This window comes from Delphinus delphis, chromosome 5, assembly GCF_949987515.2.
Source record: "Delphinus delphis chromosome 5, mDelDel1.2, whole genome shotgun sequence".
In the NCBI taxonomy this organism is placed as follows: domain Eukaryota; kingdom Metazoa; phylum Chordata; class Mammalia; order Artiodactyla; family Delphinidae; genus Delphinus; species Delphinus delphis.
The window spans coordinates 137,488,856-137,502,440 of NC_082687.1; the positions used below are offsets into that span (position 1 = coordinate 137,488,856).

The 13,585-nt window shown below is 46.4% G+C and overlaps 1 protein-coding gene across 3 annotated transcripts in view; it reads right to left on the minus strand.

Moving 5' to 3' along the window:
• The window catches only part of FAM193A (family with sequence similarity 193 member A), a 174,113-nt gene that overhangs the window by 87,201 nt on the left and 73,327 nt on the right, over nucleotides 1-13,585 (minus strand). For all 3 annotated transcript variants that reach the window (XM_060013078.1, XM_060013079.1, XM_060013077.1), the window contains exon 2: nucleotides 13,199-13,444. In XM_060013078.1, the coding sequence (XP_059869061.1) occupies nucleotides 13,199-13,444 (246 nt within the window). The remainder of the gene's footprint in view (nucleotides 1-13,198; nucleotides 13,445-13,585) is intronic.

Here is a 13,585-nt window from a genome sequence, read left to right on the forward strand (position 1 = left end):
TTCCCAGTCCCCTCAATCCACTCTCGCTCTCAAAAACAAGTTTATAAAAAAATTCTGGCAGCAATTTTCTCAACTTCTACACTCCTCACCCGACCTTACTTGCATCCTCTACAGGCTTGCCTGCAAATCTGTCTCTTCCAGAATCAGGCTCTCCTGTCTTAGTGGGACCTCATGAGGGCACCATCTGTCTACCTTACTGCTCCCCCACCCCAGCCTCAAGCTCTGCCTCTCTGATGCCAAGCCGAGGTGAGAACACAGGCGACCGGGGCTCAAGTGCTGCTGGCGCTCACTCCAGAGGCTGGGGCTGCCTTACGAATGTGTCTGAAGTACCTGTAACCCAGCAACTCCACTCCACAGATAAACACTCTGTGATGCCTGGGCTCAGGGATGCCCGGAGAGCTGGTAAAACATCCCTTCTGGGGGTGTCTGTGAGGTGTCTCCGGAGAGACCAGCACTGGAATGGGCAGGCTGAATACCGAAGCCAGCCCTCCGCAGTGAAGATGGATATCGTCCACTCCTCCGAGGGTCTGAACGGAGTAGAAAGGCAGAGAGATGTCCACCTTCTGCCCTCGGACACCAGCGCTTCCGGTCCTCCGGCTTTGCAGAATGTGCACAGTGAGACTTCTGGCCTCCATAACCACTTGAGCCAGTCCCTACGATAAACCTCTTCTTTTCTTTTCCCTATCTATCTAACTATCCATCCATCCATCATCCACCCATCCATCTCCTGTTGGTTCTGTTTCTCTGGAAAATCCCGACCAAAACACACCCTAACAAAACTCTTACCAACGAGTACCAAGAGATGGATATATAGATGCCCGACGGCACTTTTTTTTAAAATAACTGCAAAACCCAGAAAACAACTCTGTATCTTCCAACAAAATTTGTTTAAGTAGTATTTTTTAATGGGCATTTTGTTTTCGATACTGGGCTTCAATATTTTCCCCCAGTTTTATGGAAAAATAATTGATGTACATCACTGTAAACTTTAAGGCATACAGCATGATGGTTTGATTTACCTATATTGTGAAACGATCATCACAATGGGTTCAGCTAACACCCATCTTCTCACACAGATAGAGGACAACCTTTTTCCTTGTGATGAGAGCTGTTAGCATTCACTCTCTCAGCAGCCTGCCTATGAGTCATACAGCACCGTCGGCTACAGTCACCATGTTGTACATCACATCCCGGGGACATGCTTATCTTGTAACTGGAAGTTTGCACCTGTTGACCACCTTCTTCAATTCCCCATTCTGTCACCCTCTGCCTTTGGTAACCACAAGTCCGATTTCTTTTTCTCCAAGTCTGGCTTTGGGTTTGTTTTTTGTGTTTTTAGATTTCACATGTAAGTGAGATCATACAGTATTTGTCTTCCTCTGTCTGACTTACCTCACTAAGCAGAATGCCTTCGAAGTCCATGTCTATCCATGTTGTCCTAATGGGAAGGCTTCCTCATTTTTTATGGCCAAATAACATCCCGTTGTTTTTATATGTATGTGTGTACACACCCCCCCACATCTTCTTTATCCATTCATCCAACAATGAACACTTAGGTTGTCTCCATGACTCGGCTACTGTACATAATGCTGTTATGAACATGGTGCTGCAGGTACCTTTTCAAGTTAGTATTTCACTTCCTTTGTATATATTCCCAGAAGTGGACCTGCTGATGCGTATGGTAATTCTATTTTTAACTCTTTGAGGATCCTCCATACTGTTCTCCACCGTGGCTCCACCATTTTACAATCCCACCAACAGCGCACAAGGGTTGCTTTTCTCCACATTCATGCCAGCATTTGTCATCTCCTGTCTTGCTGATGATACGGCCCTTCTAACAGGCCTGGTTCTGATTTGCATTTTCCTAATGACAAGTGATGTTGAGCATCTTTTCATGTACCTGTTGGCCTTTTACATATATTATTTAGAGAAATGTCTATGGGTCCTTTGCCCATTTTTTCCCTGGCTTATTTGGTTTTTTGCTGCTGAGTTGTATAGAGCTCTTGAAATATTTTGGATGTTATCCTCTTATCAGATGTATGGTTTGCAAATATTTTTTCCCATTCTGTAGATTTTCTTCTTTTTTTCTTTCTTTCTTTTTTTTTTTTTTTTTTTGCGATACGCGGGCCTTTCACTGCTGTGGCCTCTCCCGTTGCGGAGCACAGGCTCCGGACGTGCAGGCTCAGCAGCCATGGCCCACGGGCCCAGCCGCTCCGCGGCACGTGGGATCTTCCCGGACCGGGGCACGAACCCGTGTCCCCTGCATCGGCAGGCGGACTCTCAACCGCTGAGCCACCAGGGAAGCCCTGGGGTTTTTTTTTTTGCGGTACGCGGGCCTTTCACTGCTGTGGCCTCTCCCGTTGCGGAGCACAGGCTCTGGACGCGCAGGCTCAGCGGCCATGGCTCACGGGCCCAGCCGCTCCGCGGCATGTGGGATCTTCCCGGACCGGGGCACGAACCTGCGTCCCCCTTATCGGCAGGCGGACTCTCAACCACTGCGCCACCAGGGAAGCCCTGTAGATTTTCTTTTTCACTTTGTTGATGGTTTCTTTTGCTGTCAGAAGCTTTTTAATTTGATGTAGTCCCAGTTGTTTATTTTTTATTTTGTTGCTTGTGCTTTAGGTGTCAAATCCAAAAAGTCACTACTAAGACCCATGTCAAGGAGCTTTATTCCTATATTAAGTCTGTAATCCATTTTGAGTTAATGTTTTTGAGTGGTCTAAGATATGGGTCAAGTTTCATTCTTTCACACGCGAATATCCAATTATCTCAGAACAATTTATTGAAAAGATTGTCTTTTCTCCACTATTCAACAAAATTATTGATGAATAAATTACAGTATAGCAACATATTGGATTATATGTGAATTGTATTATGTGAAAAATGAATGAATTATATTAGGGAAAATGCACAAACTGCAGCTACCCAGACAGCATGAGGAATCATAAACAGAGAAGACAGCATAAGCACACACTTTCATAAAGGTCAAAAACAAACAAAAATAAATAATTTATTATTTAGAGATACACATATAGGCAGTGTAACTTTTTTTTAAAGGGTTTAATAAAGTAAGGGAATGAGCAATACAAAAGGACAGCATTTACCTTGGAAGGGGAGAAACAAAAGATGGAGAAGGGAAGAGCACACAGGCACACAGGTGTTAGGGAGGGCCTGATTTTTAATGCTGACTGGTGTTCATTTTATCATCCCTCATAACATGTATACTGTAGACATAATTCATATATATATCAAATATCACATAGTAAAAAAATAAAATTTAAATGGGAGGAAAAACCTCTCCCCACTACCAGCTCTTTTCTTCATTATTTCAACATTTCCAAGTCCCTCCTCCAGCTGTGTCTGTCCTCTCCTCCCCTCACAGTCAAGCATCTGAAAGATCAGCCCCTTAACTGGACTTGCTCAGCTTCCTCTCCACTGAGTTATTGTTCACACAGTTCAGCCGGGCTTGTGCTCCAACTGAACACAGACCTATCTAAGGTCAGATACCACTTCTCTGCTGCCACACCAACACTCTGTGTCCTCTCGCAGCTAACTTTTCTCAGTGTCTGTCAGGACTGCTGGCAGAGTGTCCTCCAGGGACCTCCCAGGCTCTCCTCGTCCTGCTGATGTACCAAAGCTACAAGGCTCTGTCTCCCCTGCCCACTCCCCACGGGCCACTTCTCAGGGCTGTTTATGCAGCTGAGGACCCTGAGACAAAAGGCAGGCTTGCTTACTGCTTACAATAAAAGGGCCAGATCCCCACCCGCACCACCACCCCCAGCCCGTGCTCCTGAACTGGGACACAAACCCCCTGTACCCCCTGCACCGATGTGGGCCTTGGGGAGCGGAGGGGGTGAGGAGAACGGGATGTTTCTGCTGTGCCGAGTAACAAAGTCCTTCGTCTCTGACTCAGGATTCTCAAGTCTTCTGCCAGCACCCATGCAACAGGAACAAGCCAGCTTATTACCTTCAGGTAGGGTCAAAAAAAACTAACCCCAGACCCAACGACGACGACCTTGTGCTTGTCACACTCCCTTGCTTTTCGTTCTACTTCTCCGCCGTCTGCTGCTCAGTCATCCCTACCTCCACTGTCAGGTGTTCTCTAGAACTCCTCCTCAGGACTCCACTGCTCCCTCCACCCACTGACTTGGGTATCGTGCCAGGGACCAAGGTTGAGAAGAGGAGTAAAAGCCATCTGTTTGCTTGTTTTTTAAACTGAAGTATATAGTTTTGATTTACAATGTTATGTTAGTTTCAGGTGTACAGCAAAGTGATTCAGTTACACACACACACACACACACACACACACACACACACACATATATTCCTTTTCAGATTCTTTTCCATTATAGCTTATTACAAGATATTGAATGTAGTTCCCTGTGCTATACAGTAGTTCCCAAAAGCCGCCTGTTTTAACGACTGTTGCATGAACGACCAGCAAAGGACATCTGAGACAAACAGCCTGTAACCTAAAATTGCAGATCTTGAAAAAAATTTGGGATTCCACTGACAGAAGTAAAGTCAAAAGGCCTGTTTAACGTATATTCAGATGGGGGGTGTCTAGCAACGTCCCATTAACAACTTAAAAAGAGAAGTCAATTACACCTATACCAATAAAGTTAGAGGAAGAAAAATGAAAAGATATCATTTAAATAGTATAAATAAGGGACTTCCCTGGTGGCGCAGTGGTTAAGAATCCGCCTGCTAATGCAGGAGACATGGGTTCGAGCCCTGGTCCAGGAAGATCCCACATGTCGCGTAGCAACAAAGCCCATGAGCCACAGCTACTGAGCCTGCGCTCTAGAGCCCGTGGGCCACAACTACTGAGCCTGTGTGCCACAACTACTGAAGCCCGCGTGCCTAGAGCCCATGCTCTGCAACAAGAGAAGCCACTGCAATGAGAAGCCTGCGCACCGCAACGAAGAGTTGCCCCCACTCACCGCAGCTAGAGAAAGCCCACACACAGCAATGAAGACCCAACGCAACCAAAAATGAATATAAGCTAATAAATAAATTTTAAATAAATAAATAAATAGTATAAATAAAAGTATGTATAGGTAAATGATTTTTTTAAAAAGGTGCAATGGGGGACCTCCCTGGTGGTCCAGTAGGTAGGACTCCGTGCTCCCAATGCAGGGGGCCTGGGTTTGATCCCTGGTCAGGGAACTAGATCCCACATGCCGCAAAGAAGATCCTGCAGGTGGCAACTAAGACCTGGTATAGCCAAATAAACAAATAAATAAAAGGTGCAATGGCATAATACAGAAAAATATGAAACACTTATAAATGGAGAAAGACCCCATACTTACGGGATTAGAAAACTCAGTATTCATAAGAAGTTAATTCTTCTCCTACTGACTTACAGTCAGTGCAATCCTGGTCAAATCTTAACAGGGTTTTTTTTTGGGGGGGGGAGGAATTGAGAAGACAATTATCATTTATACAGAAATGTAAGGAACCAAGAATAACCAAGACATTTTTGATGAGTACAAGGTAAGAGGGCTTTCTCTCTGAATACATTTGTTACAGAGCTACAGTAATTACCACAATATACACAGCAAAGTAGACTTAGTAGCCACTGTGTTCTTCACCACCACGTGCTTAGTTAAAAAAAGGCCAGTGCCACTTAAGAGTGTCCGAGATGCTGCAAAATCATGAACTGTATTAAATCTCAACCTTTAAGCACATGGCTTTTGAATATTCAATGTGATGAAACGGGAAGTCTGCATAAAGCATTTCTGCAATATTCCAGAGAAAAGCACTGTGCGCTGTGAGCTGAATGAGCCACTCCGTCCATGAAACATCAATTTTACTTGAAAGAATGCCTGACAGACCAATCTATGTTTATTCAGACTTGGATACTGTCAGACATCTTCTCAAAAATGAATGAAATAAGCCTGTCCCTTCAAGGAAAACAGCTGATGCTACTTGTGGCCAATCATAAAATCTGAGCTTTCAAGCAAAAATTGGAAGTTTGGAAAACTTGTATCCATCACTGTGGACTTGAACACTTATCCACATTTAGAGACCTTTCTGATGAGATCGGTGGTGGCAGTGACAAATGTGACTTTAATAAAACAACAACCTGAATAATGTAAGGTGTCACTATCTCAAAGACCTCCCTTACTCAGTAAACAGCTATTTTACAAATGACCAATGTGTGGTGCAGAATCATGTGTGGGTAAGAGGTTCATTGAGAGTGCAAGATAGACAATGGATTTCAGTTTAACAGTGTAGGAAAAATTCTCTGATATCATTTCAGATTCTACATTACAGCTAACCATTAGGAAACTATTACCTGTCATGGTTTGGTGTGGTATCAAAGAATATCCAGTTATCTGAAGAAGCCATTAAAATATTTTCTTCATATAACTTCAGTCAAAACAACCTATCACCCAGAATGAACACAGAAGCAGGTATGAGAATTCAGCTGTCTTCTATTACCCAAACATTAAGAAGATTTGCAAAACAGTGCTATTCTACTTACTATTTTTGTTTTGGAAAATAGTTTTCATTAAAAAATATGCTATTAATCTTAACCCCATGACTCTGCAATTCCTTTCCTACATGTATATACAACAGAATGTGTGAACGTGTGCTCCAAGAGCATCGTTCGTGATAGGAAAATTTGGAAAACAACCAAAATGTAGTATAAGTTCACAAAGGTGAAGAGTATATAGTAATGAAAATGAAAAAACTACAACATTTATGAATCTCAAACATAATGCCGAACAAAATAAATCAGACACAAAATAATGCATACTGCATGATACCTGTAAAAAGTTCAGAACACCAGAAGAACAGAACAACACTGCTTAGGGACGGAGGTGTGGGTGCTGTAACTAAGAAAGAGGAGCTGGAAAGACTGCGAACTCTGCGGAGAGGTGGGGGGGGCGGGAGAGACACAGAGAGGATCTAGGTGAAGGGCAGTGCTTGACTTGTGACCTGCACCGTAGCAGAAATAAACCCAAACAGATCAGCAATCACAGGAAGTGACAAAGATTAATTTCACCATTAAGAAGTAGCTTCTCGGGGCTTCCCTGGTGGCGCAGTGGTTGAGAGTCCGCCTGCCGATGCAGGGGACGCGGGTTCGTGCCCCGGTTCGGGAAGATCCCACATGCCGCGGAGCGGCTGGGCCCGTGAGCCATGGCCGCTGAGCCTGTGTGTCCGGAGCCTGTGCTCCGCAACGGGAGAGGCCACAGCAGTGAGAGGCCCGCGTACTGCAAAAAAAAAAAAAAAAAAAAAAAAAGTAGCTTCGTGCCGCACACTAAAGACTAAAGACACCATACACAGCAACGAAGACCCAGCACAGCCAAATAAGTCAATGAATAACTTAAATTAAAAAAAAAGAATCAGAAGAAGAAGTAGCTTCTCAAATGCAAATCAAAACCACAATGAGGTATCACGTCACACCTGTCAGAATGGCTATTCTCAAAAAGGCCACAAATAACAACCACTGGTGAGGTTGTGGAGAAAAGGGCAGTCTTGTGCACTGCTGGTGCGAATGCAAACTGGTGCAGTCTCTGTGGGAAACAACGTGGAGGTTCCTCAAAAAACAAAAAATAGAACTACATACAATCTGGGTAGACAGCTGAAGAAAATGAAAACACTAATTTGAAAAGACACATGCACCCCAATGTTCACTGCAGCACTGTTTACAACAGCCAAGACAAGGAAGCAGCCTAAGTGTCCATCGACAGATACTGGATAAAGAGCGTGCGGTACATAGATATACACGTATACAATGGAATGCTACCCAGCCATTAAAAAAAAGAAATTTTGCATTTGCAACAACATGGATGGACTTGGAGGGCATTACGCTGAGGGAAATAAGTCAGAGAATGACAAATGCTGCATGTTATCACTTACACGTGGAACTGAAAAATAAAACTACCGAATATAACAGAACAGAGAAACAGACGCGCATATAGAGAACAAACTAGTAGCTGTCAGTGTGGAGAGGGAAGGGGGAGGGGCAAGGTAGGGGCAGGGATTTAAAAGATACAAACTACTATGTATAAAATAGATAAGCAACAGGGATATAAGGATATATTGTATAGCACAGGGAATACAGCCAATATTTTATACTAACTATAAATGGAGTATAAACTTTAGGAATTGTGAGTCACTATGTTGTACACCTGAAACTTACTGTGTATCAACTTTACCTCAATAAAAAAATAAATAAATGGCTTCTCAAAGGAGACCAAATTGAGTATACTTCTATGCTGACTGCACAAGGACACTTACAAGATGCAACACAGAGCAAATGAGAACAAGAGGCTACGAAAAGGAGAGGAAGGGAGGGAGGGAGAGAGCTCAGCGACCTGCACAAACAGTAAACAAAAAGCCCTGAGGAGGGGCCGCCACAACCAAAGGAACAATGTACTGAGATTTAATCAATCAACCTGTATTCATCCAGCACAGCCTTAAAACCTAGAGACCAAAAATGGAAACATTTACAAGAAAAAGGGACAAGTACACACGCACAGTGGGAGGTGTTAACTGACCTTACTCAGAAATCAGCGGATTAAGCACAACAAAATTAGTTAAGAACACAAAAGGATCTAAGAACACAATTAACAAGGGGTTGATCTAATGGGAGTACACAGAGTCCTCTATCTAAACGCTGAGAAAACATTTTCAAGCACACATGGAACTTTTATAAAAACCTAACCACATACTAGTGTAACTGACTGATAAGGGGTCACTGTAATACATGCCATGATCTCCAACTGTAACAGCATTAAATTAAAAGTCAATATGATTAAAGGTGATCCGAGAGATATATGTTTGGATATTTACAGATACTTCAAAACAATTTATGGTTAAAAACAGAAATAATCAAAATTGGATAACACTTAAAATTGAGCCAATACAACTAGCAATTCAAAATCTAGAGCAGTAATTAGAGGTTTCCAGCACACATCAGGGCAGAGTAAGAAAAACTGATGAGAAGAACTGCAGGTAGAGAGACAGAAGAGTGGCCACAGAGAAAGAAGAGACGAGACCTGTGGTGGCCTCAGCAGGGCTGTGTGGTGAAGGTCACCTGGCAATCAGTGAGTGGCACTGGGCTGTCTCCCATCCGCCCCCCAGCAGGCGGGCTGAGCAAGGCCAGGTTCCCGCCAGGTCTCTGGGGTGAGATAAGTACAAGAATGCAGCTCCCAAGGCAGCTGGTACCAAGCTCAGGCTCCCCAGACACTTGTCAGCAGCCCTGAGAAGAGGCCTAGAAAATGGAGAGCCCCCCACACTGACACGCACCCCACCTTGTCACGGCATCTGTACCCTGCTCCCAAGAACAAGAAACTGGGAGAACCACATGTCTCAACTTACTGACAGCGTCTGTCTGTAATTCGGGACCCTGTGGTGCTTGCCATCACTACCTTTCAGCACACTGAACAGAACAGAACATCTGTGGAGGGATAAACAAGAATCTGCCCACAAGCGAGCCTCTGGGAAGACAGAGAGAATGGTGAGGAGACAAGGTAGAGGGATGGACTCTGCACCACTCTCTCTGTGCCCCGGAACTTCTATCAGAGGCACCACAGCGTTAACCAAATACTGCCGTGTGCGCGCACGCACACGCGCACGCACGCACACACACAGAGTAGTAATTAATGAAATAGACAAAGTGAAAGAGATTCTAAAAATTAAAAAAAAGTTCTTTGAAAAGACGAAATCAACACACTTCTAGAAAGAGTGGTTAAAAAAAGAGAAAGAAAAAGCACAGCTATGAGGAATGGAAAGCGCTGTACCTACAGGTGCGGCAGGAGCTGAGAACAGGCCACCCACACACCGCTTCACGCCCCAAACGACAATTGCTAAGGATGTAACTTACCACGACTAACTCGAAGAGCAATGGAAAATCTCTTATCACTTAAAGAAACTGAACCAAAAGTTTAAAAGTTACCCAGAGACATGCCTGTCTGTGAAGGGAACAGGAGGAGGCTGACAGCAGGAGGCGCGAGGCCACAGGCAGACGACGCTAGAGCATCTGCACTCTGCTGGGCGCGAGCCGGACGGGAGCAAAGAGAGGGAATGAACAGCAAAAGCAACAGAGGATGGACAGGGGTGGGCACCTGGGAGGCAACTTCCCTCGGCCACAGGGGTGATCAGCCCAGCAGGGCCAAGTGGGTGGGGGTTGTTTGGGAAGAGAGGAGAAGGAAGGGAGTGCTCCATCTCTGCATCTGAAGATCAGAGACAGCGGGACACACACAAACTCGTAACTCTGGGCCCACCAGAGAGCACAAAGGACCGGCTGAACGGGACAAGTGTGACAGGCCACCTGGGGACAAGGCGAGGAAGGCAGGCAGCCATGAGTGGGTCGGAGGCCACAGCGCAGCATGTGACAAGTCCTTAAAGGTTGGGTGTGGCCGGTGGGACTTGCCAGGCCGGGCCCTTCTCTGGGAGCCAGCAGAAGCCTTCACTGCTGAGGTGGTGGGCGGTCTGCACCCGAGGCCCAGGCTGATCCTCCGAGAAGAGGGGACCGAGCCCTCCAGGAGACAGGCCCAGGACCCACATGGACACGAGCACAGGCCACACCCCGAGGCCCCTACAGATGCAGGCAGAGTCTGGCTGCCACGCGGCAGGGGCAGCATCACCAGGAAAGCTGCACCCCGAAGCCCGGGCACAGGACTGCCCAAGGCTCAGGCCGGACAGGGGAACCGAGGAAGCACCAGGCAGGAGGCTCTCGCCGCCGGCACACGGCGCGGGCAGAGTGTGGAGAGAGACCCCGCGGCCCGCACAAGCACAGGGGGCAGCAGCCGCCAGGGAGACGAGCCACAGCAGCCCCAGGGCCCGTCAGACTGGCCGAGCGGGCCCCCTGCGTCTGCACGTGCTGCCTGGCACTGCCCCCAGCGAGAGCGAGGAGCAACAACACTGAAGGGAGAAGCAACACCAACACTACACAAACTCTTCCAGAAAAGAGGAGCAGGAACACATCTCAACTCACTTTACGAGGCCCTGAAAGACACAAAAGACAAGAAGACTTTAATGAGCCTCCATGGGCAGACCCTCTTCACAAGCACAGACGCGCAGTTCTCAACCAAACGTGACACGGACAAAGCATGTCCACGGAAAGACATGTGCAAGGACGTTCACAACAGCTTGACGCAAAGAACAGCCCAAATCTGGAAACAACAGAAACGTCCATCAACAGTGAACAGGTAAACAAACTGTGGTATATCTCTGCAAGTTATTCAGCAATAAAAAGGAACAAACGACTGATGCACAACTCTCAAAGCACAACACCAAGAAGTCTACGGGACACCCCAGAAAAAGCAAATCCACGGGGACAAAAATCACGTCCGTGGTTATTACGAGGGGTTGGGAGGAGGGGAAGGGCTGCCTACCGAGGTGAACAAGGGAACACCTGGGGGTTCTGTATCTTAGCCGTGGTAGTGGTGTTTACACAACTGTATAAATCTGTCAAAACTCAGTGAACTATATACACTTAAAATGAGTGAGTTTTACTAGGTGTAAATTACATCTCATTAGTTTAAAAAGTTCAGCAATTTTAACCAGCTTGAGCAAAGAGGCCAACTGTACAATAGCAACAGAAGGTTTACGTCTACAAACATAGGTCAACATTATACCTCTGTGGTCCCTGGTGTCACTTTTTTGATGAGGAGAGAAAGCCTCGTGTGTTGATCCATTATCCAGGACAAACTGGGAAGTCAGGAAATGAGACTCCCCTCGTGGCAAGACTAGTTATGGGAAATGACAGGCAATTTCGCTTCTGCCTCCAAAACCAGGATGAGCAACAGCAACCCTTCTCCCAAAGGCACAGTCAGGCCAAAACACAAGAGCAGGACTGGAAACAGGAAGAAGAGACGGCAAACTTCAAGAAGCAAAGAAAATGCGCTAGCCGGGGGAGACTCAAGAATGCTGACTGGAAGTGAGCAGGGAACAAAATGGGTATCAGTAAGCTAAACAGCCTTCCATTAGAAAATGGAAAACAGACCAAATACTTTAAGTGGACACAGGAAGAAAACAAAAGTAAAATAAAATGATAAAAGCACAAAGATCTGAGGGTGAAAAAACTTCAGACCGACTATGCCATCTTTTTAATCCTTAATTCCGGATTTATCCATTGCTTTGTTCATTCATTTATTTATTCATCAATTCAAATATTTTGGGTACCTAAAATATGCCAGGCTAGCACTGTTCTTGGTAAGAAAATACGCAAAAAGAGCTACCCTCTTGGAGTGTACAGTCCAATGAAGGAAAAAGACAAACAAAATGAATAAGTAAAATGCACAGTGTATTAGAAAGAAGTGCTGAGGGGAGAACAGAGCAGGAAAAGGGGTGTGTGGGAGGGGCTGAGTGAGAAGTAAATTTCTATTTTGATAAACAACAGATTTTGAGTTTTAGCTACTAAAGCACTACTATAGAAACTGGCACGTGAGCTGGGGTGCTGCCTTCAAGGAAACCCTAAAACAGAAGCCACTGGCTCAGTGGCGGGCAGCAAGGGGGCTCAGGCGAAGGGGCAGCAAACTGTCGGCGACCAGTGTGGAAAGCAGTCCCAGGTCAGGAAACAGAATGTGGTGCTGGGTGCTGCTGTCATCGGCCACGTGCAGAGTGGCATTAGCAGAAAGACAACAGCTCAGAAAACAATCATCAAGCAGAAATCAAAGGAACGGAAGAGCCCTAGAATGCGGGGCCTCAAATGGCTGCAAAAGCCAACTCCTTCCAGAACCCAAAGAGCAGGTTTGCAAGCCCTTTCAGAACCAGGGCCCATGCAGACACCGTCTGGGCTAAAGATCCTGATGTTCTCAAGAAGGTCTCATTTAGCCGAGGCAGGAAATCAATGGAAAAGGGGTGGGGGGGAGTCCAACTTGAGAATTGCATCTGGGAAAGAATTTCAGGCGAGTTACCAGCGCATGGAATTGTCTAGCACTAATAAGCACACGAACGCCTCTAGCTTTTCACCAAGCTACACTGCCAAAGACATCCTGAGAGCAGACTTAAAAAGCCAAAACCCACCCTGCGGGCCCCCCAGGCTTGCTGACGGGGCTGTCTGACCGAAGAGGGCAGGGCCCTTCCTACTGACTGCAGGTGTCATCAGGAAGAGGGGCGGGGACCCCAGCCGCTGGAGCCAGGGACGAGGAGATGGCGCGGGAGGGAGTTCCTCCAGAAAGCAGACCCAAATGAGCCATCTCGCGCGCCGTTCCGCTCCGCCGGGCCGGGCACTCACCGCCGGCGGGTCGAGGCTGCCGCGCCGCTCCTCGTTCTCCACGGTGCGCCGGCAGTCCGGGCACACCCACAGAGGCAGGTGCAGCACGCTGTTGCCCTTGGGCGCCATGGACAGGGCCAGCTTGCTTGCAGTCTTTACTCCACTCTCTAAGAACGAAGAGTCTTTCCGCTCGCTTCTGCACAGAAGACAGTAATCCCCAGCGGGGTAGGGTGGTGTTCTATGATTCATGCCAAAATTAAAAGGAGTCTGGAACAGAAAAAAAATTTGTATTTTCAAAACATGAGCCCGAGAAGGGTCGTCTGCACCGTAGAGAAATCATCCTGAAAATCCTGAAGATAGGTTCGAGAGAGGGACACCTGGGCAACAGGTGAGCAGGGAAGCCAGAGT